Genomic DNA, 15,574 nt, shown 5'->3' with positions numbered 1-15,574 from the left:
TGGTTCCCATATACAAAATGCTCTTTTCCCCATCTTCCATAATCCCAAATACCCTCTGCTCCTAATTCACAGCTAACTATGCCAATGGAAGTAAGTTGATGAAACCATGCACATCCAGCTATAAGTTATAATTAATAGTTAAGTGACATAAAAGGGTAGGATATTCTCTGAAAAGACTTGCCTTGAAGGAAGTCTACAGGACATGATGGTAAAATTCATGGTAGCTGGGAGGCATACAGGAGGGCTCATTCCTGGCACCCCTGAAATCATACCACTTAGAAGACCTCTACTCTACACATGGTGCCCCTAGGGTGTTCTACTCAGAATACACACTGCCCTTCAGCTTATAAAACTGTGGGGAGATGCATTAACTCTGATTTGGCCCACGGATTCTCAGCTGTAAAACTTGTCAGTGTGGACACATAGATCGAGGATAAAAGAACAGGTAACAACATTCAGGAAGCATAAGTTGGATATTTTTTTCCTTTTAAATGTCCAAGATGTACCTATTCATTAGCTCTTCTATTGTAAACATTAGTGGAGTGCTTTCTAGCAATGTTTTTTTTAACATTTGAGAGACATCTTTAACTTCCATCTCAGGCATTGTCCATTCTTAGCTTTCAAATGACTGCTTCCAACCTTCTCCAACTGCTTTGCCTTTTCTAGTAGATTCCAGGTGATAGGATAGACTTAAGCAGATTACAAAGGCTTTTATCTCTGGAAATTTTTTTTATTTTTTATTATTCCCATTTCCTCCAGATATTCATTTCTCTAATTACTTCTTCTGTATTTTTCTTTTCAAATGGGGGGGCATTTTATTGTTGTTGTTTTGTAACTAATCTTTTTATACCACCGAGTCCACATATTTCTGTGGCTAGAAGAAAATAACCCTTCAAATACTAAAAGAAACTTTTATTCTCATTTCCCTAACACCTTAGCCAGTTGGGAAATAGATATTCTGGAAACATACTTCACTCTTCTCCCTAAACTGGCAGAATTTTTTTTAATATACTTTAAAGTTCTGTAACTATTTCTTTTTAATTGTTGTTTTTTTTGTTTGTTTGTTTCTGTTTGGCTTGATTTCTCTTTAGGAACCAAGCATATTTTCTTGTCTAAACACTTAGTATATCTGAACAAAGCTAAACTGTTTTTTAACAAAAATTTACAGTACCCTACTCCTATGTGCCAAGCTCATGGTTGATAAAATCTTTCCTTATTCAGTTCATCTCATTAGCCCACTGGTTGCTCAACATCTGAGCAGACCTGCATCTTGGACATCTGTTGCCTGTGACTTTAAGTGTACAGCTTAATTGAGCTATAACAACTAAGACAAGATAGTACCTAAATTAGCACAACCTAGGAAATGATCTCATGTTAAACGTGCCATTTGAGGGGCGCCTGGGTGGCTCAGTCGTTAAGCGTCTGCCTTCGACTCAGGTCATGATCCCAGGTCCTGGGATCGAGCCCCATATCGGGCTCCCTGCTCAGAGGGAAACCTGCTTCTCCCTCTTCCACTCCCCCTGCTTGTGTTCCCTCTCTAGCTGTGTCTCTCTCTGTCAAATAAATAAATAAAATCTTTAAAAAAAAAAATGCCATTTGAGGTAAGCCCTCAGTTCATATTTAAAGACCAGAACAGATACAGAAATAAAGTTTTGTTTTTTTGTTTTTTAGATCCAGCTTGGCAAAGCTTGTAAACTGAGAGGAAAGGCAAATTATCAGTGAACATAAGCAAATGTATAACTAATAGAAAAATATTACTTTCTGTTATCTAGTGTTAAAAATGGAATATTCTGGTTAAATGCTATTATATCCACCAAAGAATTATCTTTCATAGGTTTATAAATAATAACCCCAGAATTCATTCTTTTAATCTTTAAGTTATTTTATAGTATTATTAAACATAATAATACTGTACATCTTCTGAAATGCCAATTAAAAGAAGGTTATGTTTAGCAGAATATCAGTTAATCAAGATTATAGGATTGGCATAAAATCATTTAAAGTTGTGCTAAGCCTTATATGAGGAGTTTATATGTATAACTCTGCTTACATCTCTCTCTGTATATGTGCATCAACATATATGCAAATATACTTACTAAATGGCAACCATATGGTATCTTTATATACATGTCAATGCAGAAAATCAGTCATTTCAAAATGTGTTGCATATGATTTGATTAGGAAGTACAGCTGCTTTCCACAAAAATGTTTAATCTTTGTGACACTTTGACTCATCATCAATCTATTTTTGCAGGGTTTCTGATACTTCTGTTCCTTTACTATGGTTGTTTCCCAGTTACCACATTTTACTGTGTTTCTTGAGTCTGAAAAAGTAGTAACTGCCTTTCCTTCATGAATGTGCTACTATTCGCCTTTATTTTTCATATCATTGTTGACATAATTATGTTGTCATGAGCACCTGAGTAATGCAGCCATTCATCATTAAAATAATATGATAACTTGAGTTGATATTGTAATTCAGAAAACCCTCTTACTACATTTTCTCTATAATTCAGGACTTTAATGACCATAGGGTTATCTTATAGTTACAGAAATAAATATGTGCCCTGTCTCCAATACTGTATGCACTATCATTTGAATGTCCACAGAAAATTGTCAGTCTCTGTTCTTCAGTGCCTGAAAAATAATAATAAATGAAAATTTTGCTATTATATAGAAAGAATAAGTGTCTCTTTCCATCACCCAGAAAAGATTGCTGGTCTTATTTGTAGCTTCTCATGTATTTTCTTAACTTCTAAAGATGAGTAAACTCATTCAGGGTGTTTTGGTTTCAGTTTGAACAATGTCGAGGAGGTAATTGGTCAAAGAGTGAAAAGCTGCCATCACTAGCCTTGGCGTCTTATTATCTTGCTGTCTGGGCTCTAGCAAATGCCACTCGAGGAAGCCAGATGCATCTGCCTAGGAAAGAGCCTGAAGAGGGACATTGTTATCATAGATATTCATTGCTGATGTTGATGTGATCATTATGAGGAATAAGGAAATCTGCCAAGTATGTGGTGAAATCACAAACTGCCCTCCACTACAATAGAAAATGTCTTAACAAAGAAAGAAAAATTAGGACATGTTCTCTGGAAAAGAACAAAATCTCATCCAAGGGCAGAACTAGTAATAAAGAGTCCATATTGGATGAAACAAAACCACTGATTGAAGGCTCATGGACATCCTTGGAGAAAATAATGTAGCCTCGGATTGTAAAGGAACAGTGCCTACTGACAATAAGTTTCTTTCTCTTCTTAGAAATAAAACTCAGATCCACAAAAGCCGAACAGTATAATTCAAGGAAGTTTTACAATTACGAGAGGGGATTGGCTTCTGGAATCAAGAAGGAAAATTCTGATAAAATAAATCTGAAAGAAAAAGTAAGATTATGATGCCTGGGGGTCTGGAATCTCTAACGTAGAGAAGAAAATATTTTCACTCATTTCATTTTTCAATCCTCTTGTCTGTAAAAGGATATGGCATAGTTGTTCTTGGAACACTGTTAATCCTTAAAAACATTAATGTATGAAAAAGCAAACTTTGGTGACATTTCTACCCTTTACTACCTGTGCAACATTTGGTATCATTAAGATTTGAAATTGGCATTGCTGTATTTACTATTCTATGTTTACTTGGAAAGTTTCTAATTTTCTCCATCCCGAGGGAAAACTATTAGGCCCCCTGTTGTGTTCATTAGCATCGCCCAGTAAGTTAAAATGTAGAAGATAGCCTGAAAGGAACAAGAGAGTACTGTTTGTTAATCAAGCATCCTACCTGAACAAGTTTTTACTAATCAGGCTAGGGAAAACAAAGGTATGTTCAGCAAAGTGCCCATGCAAGGGAGAAGAGGTGAAGGAATCTCTGATCGCGTAAGTGAGAAAGTAGCTGGTATTTGGCTGAACCAGCAGGGACTCACTCACACGGCATCTGTGCGGGTGTGCATAGCAGTGTGACCACAGCTCAGTCCATATGGATGTTATTCAACCTGTTGAAATGGAGTATTACTGAGACATGTTTAGAAAGTTGGATTTTAAGGCAACAACAGGGTTTTTAGTGGTGACAAAGAGCAAAGTGAGGGGACTGTGTATTCACGTGGACCTCCTCTCAGTCTCTCCTCATTCTTACCTGTAACCTGCTTCCGCCAGCCAATCAGCGTCCAATAACTCCTGCCTCCAAGCTGCAGGCTCCCATCCCATCCGAACTCCACACTCCTCGTAGTGATCATCCTAAAAGAAAAGTCTGATCGTGTCACTCATGTGCTGAAAACCCTTCAGAGGTTTCCATAACCTGAAGGATAAAGATCAAAATCTGTAGTCAAGCAAGGAAATCACTATTAGACCTGGCACCAGATGACCTTTTCGGTTTTATCTCCCTGCTCTTTACCTTGTACACACTTGAGCATTAGCTGTACCAAATCTTACGTACCCCATCCTCCATCAGGCCACTGCACATGCTGTTTTGTAGTGAACATTACCACCCTCCTCCTCATCATTCTGATTACTGGTTAGCAATTACCCTTCCTTCAAGACTCAGCTCCAATACCATCTCTTCTCACAGGACGTATGTAGGGACATATGGATATGCGTAAACACACACAGACAGTCCTCATTTTGCACAATATTGCAGGACCATAAATGTGACTGTGCAAGTCCAAGCAAAGTAATCTTTTTTTTTTTTTTCCAAGCAAAGTGGTCTTAATAATCAGTGGGAAAAAATAAAATTGTTCCATGACCTTAAATTTTTGTCAAAATACTAAAAACTCTCTATGTCAGTTATAAATGTAGACAGAAATAAACAATGCAATGATTATTTAGCACACTGTGATTAAAAACATTAGAAACATTAAAAATGAGAGTATTTTATTTCTTTTTAGAAAAGGTAAGAAGTAGTTTGAGCAGAGCTTTCCTCCCTCTCCTCATGGTGTAACTTACAATGCAGAGAAATCATCTTCTCTCTGCCTTGGCAAATCATCATACTCCTTTCTAAGTTTGGATTGGCTTCCAACATTTTGTTTTTTGCACTTTCAGTGTCACAAAATATCTCCCGGGTTTTCTTTAACATGATTTTTTTGCCAGCATCATTTCCTTTGGGACATCTTCATCCTTTTCCTTCACCTTCTTTCCTCATTTATGTCGACAAGTTTGTCTTTATCGAGTTCTTCTGGCTACATATCTAGGATTCCTTGGATGACAGCATTATCAACATTCCCACTGTCAGCTATTTCTTTGGTAATTCTATTTACATTTAATTTGAATTTCACTTCCAATGTCGTCACTTTTCATTTCTTTGCTGAGATTTCATCTTCGTTAGCCAATTTCCTCTTTTCATTATTTATACTTGTAAATACCACATGGATTTGTAACTAGGAGACAAGGAGGCAATACAACTACACACCCTTTTCTGTGCCTGAAGGTGCACAGTGAACAATTACTGACAGACTTTATTTTTTTAAAGATTTATTTATTTATTTGAGAGAGAGAGCACAAGCAGGAGGAGCAGCAGGAGAAGAAGAGAGAGAATCCTCAAGCAGAACCCTCACTGAGTGCAGAACCTGATGCAAAGCTCAGTCCCAGGATCCTGAGATCATGACCTGAATTGAAACCAAGAGTCAGCTGCTTAACCCACTGAGGCACCCAGGTGCCCCAATCACTGACAGACTTTATTTTTTTAAGTTTGTTTGTTTGTTTGTTTGTTTGTCAGAGAGAGAACACAAACGGGGGAGCAACAGGCAGAGGGAGAAGCAGGCTCCCCACTGAGCAAGCAGGCAGAGGGAGACAGGGCTCCCTTCTGAGAAAGGAGCCCAATGTGGGACTCTGTCGCAGGACCCTGGGATCATGACCTGAGCCGAAGGCAGACGCTTAACCAACTGAGCCACCGTGGCATCCCATCACTGACAGACTTTAAAAGAAGTGACATATTAGTCACTGATCATGATGCACATCTGTTATTTACATTATGATTTATAAATGGAAGAATTAGCAAGGGAGTTTGTACTTTCTGCATATTACTCAGTTAATATACTGTAGAAACTAAAATTTAGACCATGTTGTTAAGTAAGCCATGAGTCACAGGAACTAAAATTTATGCATACTGGAATGGGGCAAAGCTGAGACTGCCTCTGTGTGTGTGTAATATAATCTATTTGCAAGTCTGTCTTTCTATCTATAATGTAAACCTCTTGTATCAGACACTTTTTGTGCATCACTTCTGATGCCTTTGGCCTCTTGTTTCACCCCACCTGCTTTGTGACTGACTTCACATGAGAAACAATCCAATTGTGTCTAGCCCAATGCCCAGATCTGGGCACCTGTCACCTCCCACCACAAGTTTTCCTGTTCTCACCAAGGTATGAGATGCCAGAAGACCTGCTTCACTCCCACACCTATGTGCCCCAGTATAGGACTCAGTAAATAAATTTTTCTCCCTTCCTTTACTTCAGTTGATCTGAGACTCAGTAATTTGTATAACCTCTTACAGATCAAGGTTTCCGTAAGATCAGGCAATCTCTTGGGCTGAACCAAAAGCTAACATTTGGTGCTGAATTCCCAATTGCTAACATATGGATCTGGCAACCATAGGAAGTAGTGTTGACTTTTCACCATCATCTTAGTGACCTACTCCCAGAGTTTTGCCTGCCATCCTCACAAACTTGGCTTCTGCTGGGTTAGAGTTTCTCATTCCAGAAAGAGTAATAATTCTGATTGGAGCAGGATAACTATTCTAGTGAAGTAGAGTCTGCTACTACCATGAGGCTTCTTTGGGCTTTTCACCCAGCAGATCAATAGGAAAGGATAGCGGTTAATATACTCATGGGGTATTGAACCTGGGGGGGAAATATATATGTTCTAAGAATTAATGCCAAGCAATGTTAGAAATGAGGAATATATTTGGAACTTAGCATTCAGTGGGAAATATCTCATGATGTTTCTAGCCCAGCGATAACAATAGAGAATTAGTGGAACCATGACCCAACAAAAATAAGGCAATAAGGACTGAGACCATCAGGAATGTGAATTTGGTCACCATAATAGGTAAATTACCAGGCCAATCAAAGCACAAAACGCTTTTGAAGGTGGGGTCCCTTTGTTTGGAGGGTACAGGATGAAGATGATGAAAATCAGCAATGTCTTCAGGACCAGCTACAAGAGCAACAAGTAGAGTTTTTTCAAAACAAACCTTTTGCCTTAAGACTTTTCAGAGTCTGAATGGCCAACTGTTTAAACTTGTACCCATCTTTCTCGAGGAAGAAGTGGAGGTTATCTTTTCCTCTTAAAACTGGAGGTCACTAGTAGAATGAGAGGACTAATTCTCTTCTTTTGTGCCATCAATTGTGGTAGCCAGATGGATGATATACCAGTCATATTGGCTCCTTCCTGTCCTGTTTCACACACATCCCTGCCGCCCCATCATTTTGGGAGATTGTACTTCCTGATAAAGTAGGAGCACATTCTTTGGTTTTTGGTTTTATTTATTTTATTATTATTTTATTATTTTTATTTTATTTATTTATTTGACAGAGAGAGAGACACAGCGAGAGAGGGAACACAAGCAGGGGCAGGGGGAGAGGGAGAAGCAGGCTTCCCGCAGAGCAGGGAGCCTGATATGGGGCTCGATCCCAGGACCCTGGGATTATGACCTGAGCCGAAGCAGACACTTAATGACTGAGCCACCCAGGCGCCCCGACAGGATCTCTTTCTTAAAGGAGTTACAGTTTAGTGTGTGTTGGGGAGGGTGGATAGCAGAATAAATAGGAAGTAGGGAATATCAAACTCTGTCTGCTGATCAGTGAAGACTTAAAGGAACAGTGAAACTGGAGGTGAAATTTGAGGATTTACCAGCAGATTTCCAAGCAGATAAATAGAAGAGGTCCTATCAGGCAGAAGGACCAAAGGTAGAAAGGCATGAAGGCATGCTAGAATATGGCATATTTGGAAGAATAGACACAACTCAGAAAGATTGGACTATGAAAAGCATAACGATGAGAACTGACATGACACCTACAGTAATGGGCTCTTTGCCCTCTGCTAAGAATTTGAAATGTTATCATATGGGCTACAGGTAGCCATTAAGAAATTTCAAGGAGCAGACCCACATTAACTGATTTTCTAGTCAGAAAGCGCTCTGGGAAGGTGGCAGTGAGAAGGGAAGTAGGAGGCAGTTGGAATCTTCTAGTTAAAGAGACCATGGAAGTTGGAGGCAGGTAGCAGCAATGTGGTTGAAAGGAATGATAATGGTGGAGAGACTTTCAAAACATGAAGCCAGTACTACTTGCTGATTTATTGGATGGTGGGAAAGAGGATAAAGGAGAAGAAATAGTCTAAGATGATCTCCACCTACTAATAACCAATGGGAATTTGAATATTTTTCTGGCTTTAGGAATACACTGAGTTAGGAAAACCCAAAAAAGAGCTAAGTTTTTATAACCTCAAGACCTAGCAGCCAAGTGTTTAGCACAGCGTTGATGCTTGGTAATTTTAAAATTTATTTCTAAATTACTCAATGTCCTCTTACACTGCCCCCGCTCCCACCAATCCTGCAAACTGATTCCCATTAAGAAAGACAGCATGAACTAATATTGTTTCCTTAAGGAATAATTTACATGTTTCGCTCTTAAATATAAATGATAAAAATGTTCAGCAATAAGTAAGTAAAATGCTTTGACTATGTTCAAGCTTTGGAGCTTAGTTTTCACATTTATGAGCTGAGCATTCGGCCATCTGGATTTTCCACATGGATCCATTTGAAAAGGAAACTCCAATGGTTTATAATGCTAAATTAACTTGTTTCAAGGGCCAAGCAACAGATTTCTTTCTCCTTGTCTAACTTGACAGCTTACTTCTTTGCATTTCATCTGTGCACATATTTGAAGAGAAATGTATCTTTCAGTGTGATTCCTGACAGCCATATTATTTAAGATTCGAAGTGTTTTGCCTCCTGAGAACTCGAGTCACATTTGTTAATTTTGATTTATAGCTAATGTTTGGTACTTCACTCATGACTTTCACTTAACACACTTAATGAGCATCAGTTCTCACAGTGCTCCATATGTGGTCTGAAAATGTTATTTACAGCCTCTCGATGAGGGAAATGGCACAACAAGAACTTAAATCTCAGCAGGCAGCAGAATAAGCCAGACTAGGATGAGCTGGGATTCAGTAACTTTATATATGTAATTTCAACAGTTCACATGCTCAGAGATGAACTTTCTTATAGGCAATATGTGTATATTTAGCCAGATAAGATTAGTATCATTACAAAGTTTTAGAAACCCAAATGTCACGAAAAATCAAGATGCCATCTTAGAGACTGAGACACTAACGGGCATTTGAATTTAACCAGTAGGTCATGAGTGATCATGACAAAGGTATTTTCAATAGATTGCAGAGGAAGAGATCTGTTTTGAGGTTGAAGTAAGAATGAAAGTAGAAGAGGGGTACCTGGGTGGCTCAGTCAGTTAAGCAGCTGACTTTTGGTTTCAACTCAGGTTTTGATCTCATGGGTCATGAGATCGGCCTGAGTCAGGCTCCATGCTCAGCAGGGAGTCTGCTTGAAAATTCTCTCCCTCTGCCCCTCCCCCCTCCATGCTCTCTCTCTCTCTCTCTCTCTCTCTCTCTCTCTCAAATAAATAGATCTTAAAAAAAATAATGAAAGTGAAAGAATGTACACTTGTAACTGCTCTTGTAAGAATAGTGGTGGTGAAGGAAAGGAGAAAGACTATATGTGGATTATGAGTAAGGCAATGGTGGAGAAGTTGGTTTTAACACCACTTTTATAATGGATAATTCTGCAGCCTATTTCTAGTTTTAAGAAAAAAGAGCCAGTAAAGAGAAGTTTGAAGAACAAAGAGAAAAAGGGAATGAATAAGTGTTGGAGAAATGAAGAAAAATTAAGTCATGCAAAGGGAAAATTTTACTTATCTTACCTAAAGTGGAAGCAGGACTTTGGCTTATTAGATTACATGTGATTAAGGAAATTGACCCCAAACAGAGGAGACTTATGGTGAATCTAATGCAGCTTATTTTCAAGAACTTTTACGGGCACAGACCCCTCCCATTCAAGGCCCCAAGAGGGGCCCTAATAATGTTTACCTATTCACATGTGTTTATACAATTTCAAAAACACGTTATTTTACAAGCCATTGATAAAGATGACTATATATTTCTACTCCAGCTTCATTTCCATCAGGCTTCTCCTTGTGTCTGGTGGACAAGGAATGGGCATTTGGGGATCTGTCTAAGTGGAATTTAACTTAGAATAGATCAGTTTAGTTTTAATGTAGCTTATAGGTATAGATAAACTTTGACCATCATTTCAGCATTAGGAATATGTTCCAGGAATACTCCTACCACCCACTTGTCTACTCACCAGGAACCATGACATTAAAATGTAGGACTACAGGTTATCTGGTGGTTTGAAGGTCCCATGTGGTGCCTGGTACCAAAGTATGTGGGCAATTGAGCAGAAGCAAAATATGAAATGCATGAAGACAGAAGGCAATCTCTGGGAAAATCCTCCAAAATATACAGCCAAGAGCTGAAAAAAGAAACTTGGAAAAGATCCCCAAAATTGACAACATTCTAAAATTTTATGACTTTATCAATGAGTTGTAAAGCTGGAAAGTACTTTTAAAAACTATCAATAATTAAAATATAACAAGTTTAGTTAATCACAATCAATTATTTTTCTACAGACAATTGTATTTGAAAATCATTATACAAAGGAGCTTTCATATACTATAGCTGTATATTTCATATACTATAGCTATAGTATAGCTATAATATGTAGGATAAAAAGAGTTTAGATGTGTCAAGCAGTTAATAAAAACTGCTATTTTTCTGAATTTTCAGATGATTATGCTATTTATCATTTCTTTAAAGTTTTTATGTTAATTCTTGTATAGCTAACATACAGTGTTATATTAGTTGCAGGTGTACAACATAGTGATTGAACACTTCCATACATCACCTGGTGCTTATCACGACAAGTGTACTCCTTAATCCTGAATACCTATTTAGCCCATCTCCTACCATCCTCCCCTCTGGTAGCTCCCCTCCCCAGCTTGTTCTCTATAGTTAGGAGTCTGTTTCTTGGCTTCTCTCTCTCTCTCTCTTTTCCCTTATGTTTATTTGTTTTGTTCCTTAAATTCCACATATGAGTGAAATCATATGGTATTTGTCTTTCTCTTTTGCTTAGCATTATACTCTCTAGCTCCATATATGTTGTTGCAAATTGCAAGAGTTCATTCTTTTTTATGGCTGGATAATATTTTACTATATTATTTTATATATATATATAAAATATATATATTTTGATATATCAAAATATATTTGATATATTTTGATATATATATATATCACCTCTTCTTTATCCATTCATCAATTGATGGGCACTTGGGCTGCTTCCATATCTTGGCTATTGTAAATAATGCTGCTATAAACACAGGGGTATATGTATCCCTTTGAATTAGTGTTTTTGTATTTGGATAAATACACAGTAGTGCAATTCCTAGATCATAGGGTAGTTCTATTTTTAGTTTTTTGAGGAACATCCATGCTTTTTTCCACAGTGGCCCACCAACAGTGTACAACCTTTCGTTTTTCTCCACATCCTCGCCAACACTTGTCTTTTCTTGCATTTCTATATACTGACAATGAAGCAACAGAAAGAGAAACAAAGCAATCCTATTTACAATTTCACCAAAAATAATAAAATGGCTAGGAATAAACTTAACCAAGAAGGCGAAGGACCTGTACTCTGAAAATTATAAAACATTGATGAAATAAATTGAAGATGACAAAGAAATAGAAAGACATTCCATGCTCATGGATTGGAAGGACAAATATGGTTAAAATGTCCATACTACCCAAAGCAGTCTACAGAATTATGCAATCCCTATCAAAATACCAACAGTATTTTTCACAAAACTAGAAAAAATAATCTTAAAATTTGTATGGAACCAAAAAGACCCTGAGTAGCCAAAGTTATTTTTTCTTTCTTGAAAAAGAAAAGCAAAGCTGGAGGCATCACAATACCAGATCTCACTTTATACTACAAAGCTGTAGTCATCAAAGCAGTATGGCTCTGGCACAAAAACAGACACCTAGGGGCGCCTGGGTGGCTCAGCCATTAAGCTTCTGCCTTAGGCTCAGGTCAAGATCCCAGGGTCCTGGGATCGAGTTCCACATAAGGCTCCTTGCTCAGCGGGGAGCCTGCTTCTCCCTCTCCTGCTCCTCCTGCTTGTGTTTCCTCTCTTGCTGTCTCTCTCTGTCAAATAAATAAAATCTTAAAAAAAATAGACACATAGATCAATAGAACAGGATAGAAAGCCTAGAAACAAACCCATAATTATATGTTTGAAAAAAGTGGCAAGAATATGCAATGGTAAAAAGAAAGTCTCTTCAACAAAGGATGTTGGGAAAACTGGACAGCAACATGCAAATGAATGAAACTGGATCACTGCCTTACACCATACACAAAAATAAATTCAAAATGGATTAAAGGCCTAAATATGAGACCTGAAACCATAAAAACCCTAGAAAAGAACACAGACAATAATTTCTCTGACATCCACCATAGCAACATTTTTCTAAATATGTCTCCTGTGACAAGGGAAATAAAAGCAAAAGCAAACTATTGGGTCTACATCCAAATAAATAGCTTCTGAACAGCAAAGGAAACCATCCACAAAACTAAAAGGCAACCTACAGAATGGGAGAAGATATTTACAAATGACATATCCAATAAAGGGTTAGTGTCCAAAATATATCAAAAAATCTTATACAACTCAACACCCAGAAAACAAATAATGCAATTAATAATGGCCAGAAGACATGAACAGTCATTTCTCCAAAGGAGGCATACAGATGGCCAGGAGATACGTGAAAAGATGCTCAACATCCCTCATCATCGGGGGAATACAAATCAAAACTACAATGAGATATTACCTCACACCTGTCAGAATGGCTAATATCATATTTTAAATATGTAATTTATTGCGGTACCTTTCTCTTTATAAATATTCATCTTTGTACTTGACTTCACATTAGCAATTTTGTAGTCTTCTTCTCAAAAAGGGCTCCCAACCTTGCATAAGTTTCAGGTCACACAAAAACTGGATTCCCTATGCATGGGGCTCAGTGTCCAGTGATGGGTCAGGGGCCTTCAAATTTGAGAACAAGAGGAATGAGAGGCAGGGACCCTGGTGATTCACTACAGGAAATAGAAGCCTAACTTCATAAATTCTCGTATTCTGACAATAGGACCAATGGAGGAAAAAGTGCTTTTATGGTGGTGTGGCACGGTATTTTTAGATAATCGCAGCTCTCCAGACTCCTTGTCTGTTAATTCCTTTAGTCCTCTCAATAATAATATCTGACCCTTATTGAGCACTTACCCACTTACATTTGGCAGGTACTATTCTAAGCATTTTATGTGCATTAACTCATTCAATCCTCATAACACCCATATGAGATAAGTGCTATTATTATTCCTCATTTTACTGTTGGGGAAGTTTGTCAGAACTCTAATTAGTGGGGGAACCATGATTTATACACTGCTCTTTGTTTTCAAAACTACAATCTTAATCCCTGTAGTATGCTTGACACATTGTGACATTTAGTAAATCAGTTTTCTTGCTCCTGTCAACTATACAAGATTAGATAATCTGAATAACTTGTTCAACATCACATAGGTTGTGATGGACCTGAGCTCTAAAATTCTAATGGTTTTGAAGCCCATACATTTTCACCTGTTCCAAACTGCTGCTTATTAAGGCTAGTTACTCCATGCTGTATACCCACCAGAAAATCCCCAAATGTGGCAAAGGCAAGAAGCATCTATGGGTCAGTTTATTGAAATTCAGGAACAGTAAGTCCTTTTCTTTTCTGATACTCAGTCCTCAGACTGAAGCTGGGTGAGGAAGTTGGGGAGAAAATCTTGTAGCACTTAGTATGTACACAACAGGACGATGCTTTTGGACGAGTCATATAGTAGAACTCTCAGGAGCCATAAAAGAAAAACAAGCCCTGAGTCAAGAGGGACAAGTCTGTAGCTTACAGCCCAATGTAGGTGTAGCTTCAGAAATGAGAAATGCTGAGTGACTCATTATAATTTGTCAGAAAATAGTGAGATAAATGAATTCTTGCCACCTTTGTTTTCAAAATTGCTTCCTGTTTTGGAGGGATTTTATTTGTTTTTTAAGTCAGGGAGAGGTTGTTCTCATTATACTTGTCATTGAAAATCACTTAGTAAACTAGTAAGTGTATGTGACATGACATAAAATGACAAAGTCACTTTTGTTTCCCCTGGACTTAAATCACATGGGACAGTCAGCACTAGCTAAGGCAAATGAGAGAAGAGTTTTTAAAGTGTATTCATCATGAGTTATCAATAACATGTATTGCTGTGGCCATACCAATTTGGCAGAAATTAAATAGAGTGTAAATCACCTAGAAATTGTGTTCTGGTTTTAGGAACAGACATTCATAAACAAAACTTCTGAATAAGCATGAATGCCCAGAACATGACATAGGAAGTCAGAGAATGGTGATAATTAAAAATAAGATGGGCGCCTGGGTGGCTCAGTTGGTTAAGCGACTGCCTTCGGCTCAGGTCATGATCCTGGAGTCCCGGGATCAAGTCCCACATCGGGCTCCTTGCTCGGCGGGGAGTCTGCTTCTCCCTCTGCCCTTCCCCCATCTCATGCTCTCTCTCTAATAAATAAATAAATAAATCTTAAAAAAAAAAATAAGACTTAATCTAGTCTTCAAATATTGAGTAAGATTAGATATATAGTGATTTTAAAAAAAGAACAAAATAAGATTCATTATCAAGAAAGGGTAAAGTGAAAAACAGAATGATACGATGCAGGACTGAGAGAAAAGAGGTTTGTTTTTGTTGGAAAACTATGGCAAATGATTTTTGACAGATAAGTTGGGTGTAGATTTTCAAGGCTGAATTGAGGAATCTGAACGTCATAAAATGGAGAACTATCAAAATTTGAAAGAGATCAATGGCTGGGTGAAGTCTATTCTTTTAGGAAAATTGATTGGGTGTTCATATGCAGAGTTATTTGAAAAGTACAGGAGTCACAGGAAAGAGATTGAATGCAGGGAAATCCTATAGGATATTATTAAAATTTCCTGGGATGAGATGCTAAGAGGCAGAAGCAGGGTGGGAAGTACAGGAATTCACATTTTTTAAAGATGAGACAGTACTTGATGACTGTACAACTTACTTTTGAGTATGTGAGGGTGAAAGCATTTACCAAGTAGATACTGTATAGAAATGATATGGTGTCCTCCCACTACTTCAAAAGAAATAAAAAGAGAGAGATTGAGAGAAAAGACAATGTAGTAAATTTCAATATTCATGGAAGAGATTGGCTATCTGTGGATGTAAACCAAGAGACTAAAAATGTGTACCCTGTGTGTTTTGGGATACTCAACTCTTTAAAACATTATATACCTCCCTTTGCTCTAGATCCAAGCTCACCAATCAAATTTCTAATTGTTTATTTGATTTCATATGAAATTTGTTATATATATATATATATATATATATATATATATATATA

General features: G+C 37.6%; 1 protein-coding gene across 7 annotated transcripts in view; it reads right to left on the bottom strand.

The window, feature by feature from the left end:
* The window catches only part of LOC144381418 (uncharacterized), a 209,056-nt gene that overhangs the window by 144,129 nt on the left and 49,353 nt on the right, over positions 1-15,574 (bottom strand). For 6 of the 7 annotated variants that reach the window (XR_013446636.1, XM_078069622.1, XM_078069621.1 and 3 more), the window contains one exon: positions 4,126-4,226. Coding sequence is in view for 6 of the 7 variants with exons in the window: in XM_078069622.1 (XP_077925748.1) it covers positions 4,126-4,226 (101 nt within the window). In the remaining variant the exon portion in view is untranslated. Of the gene's footprint in view, positions 1-3,929; positions 3,986-4,125; positions 4,227-15,574 lie in introns of those variants that run through there. The other variant, XM_078069627.1, reaches the window with a different exon arrangement.

Source organism: Halichoerus grypus, chromosome 3, assembly GCF_964656455.1.
Source record: "Halichoerus grypus chromosome 3, mHalGry1.hap1.1, whole genome shotgun sequence".
Taxonomy (NCBI): Eukaryota; Metazoa; Chordata; class Mammalia; order Carnivora; family Phocidae; genus Halichoerus; species Halichoerus grypus.
This window is presented reverse-complemented; position numbering and strand designations above follow the sequence as displayed.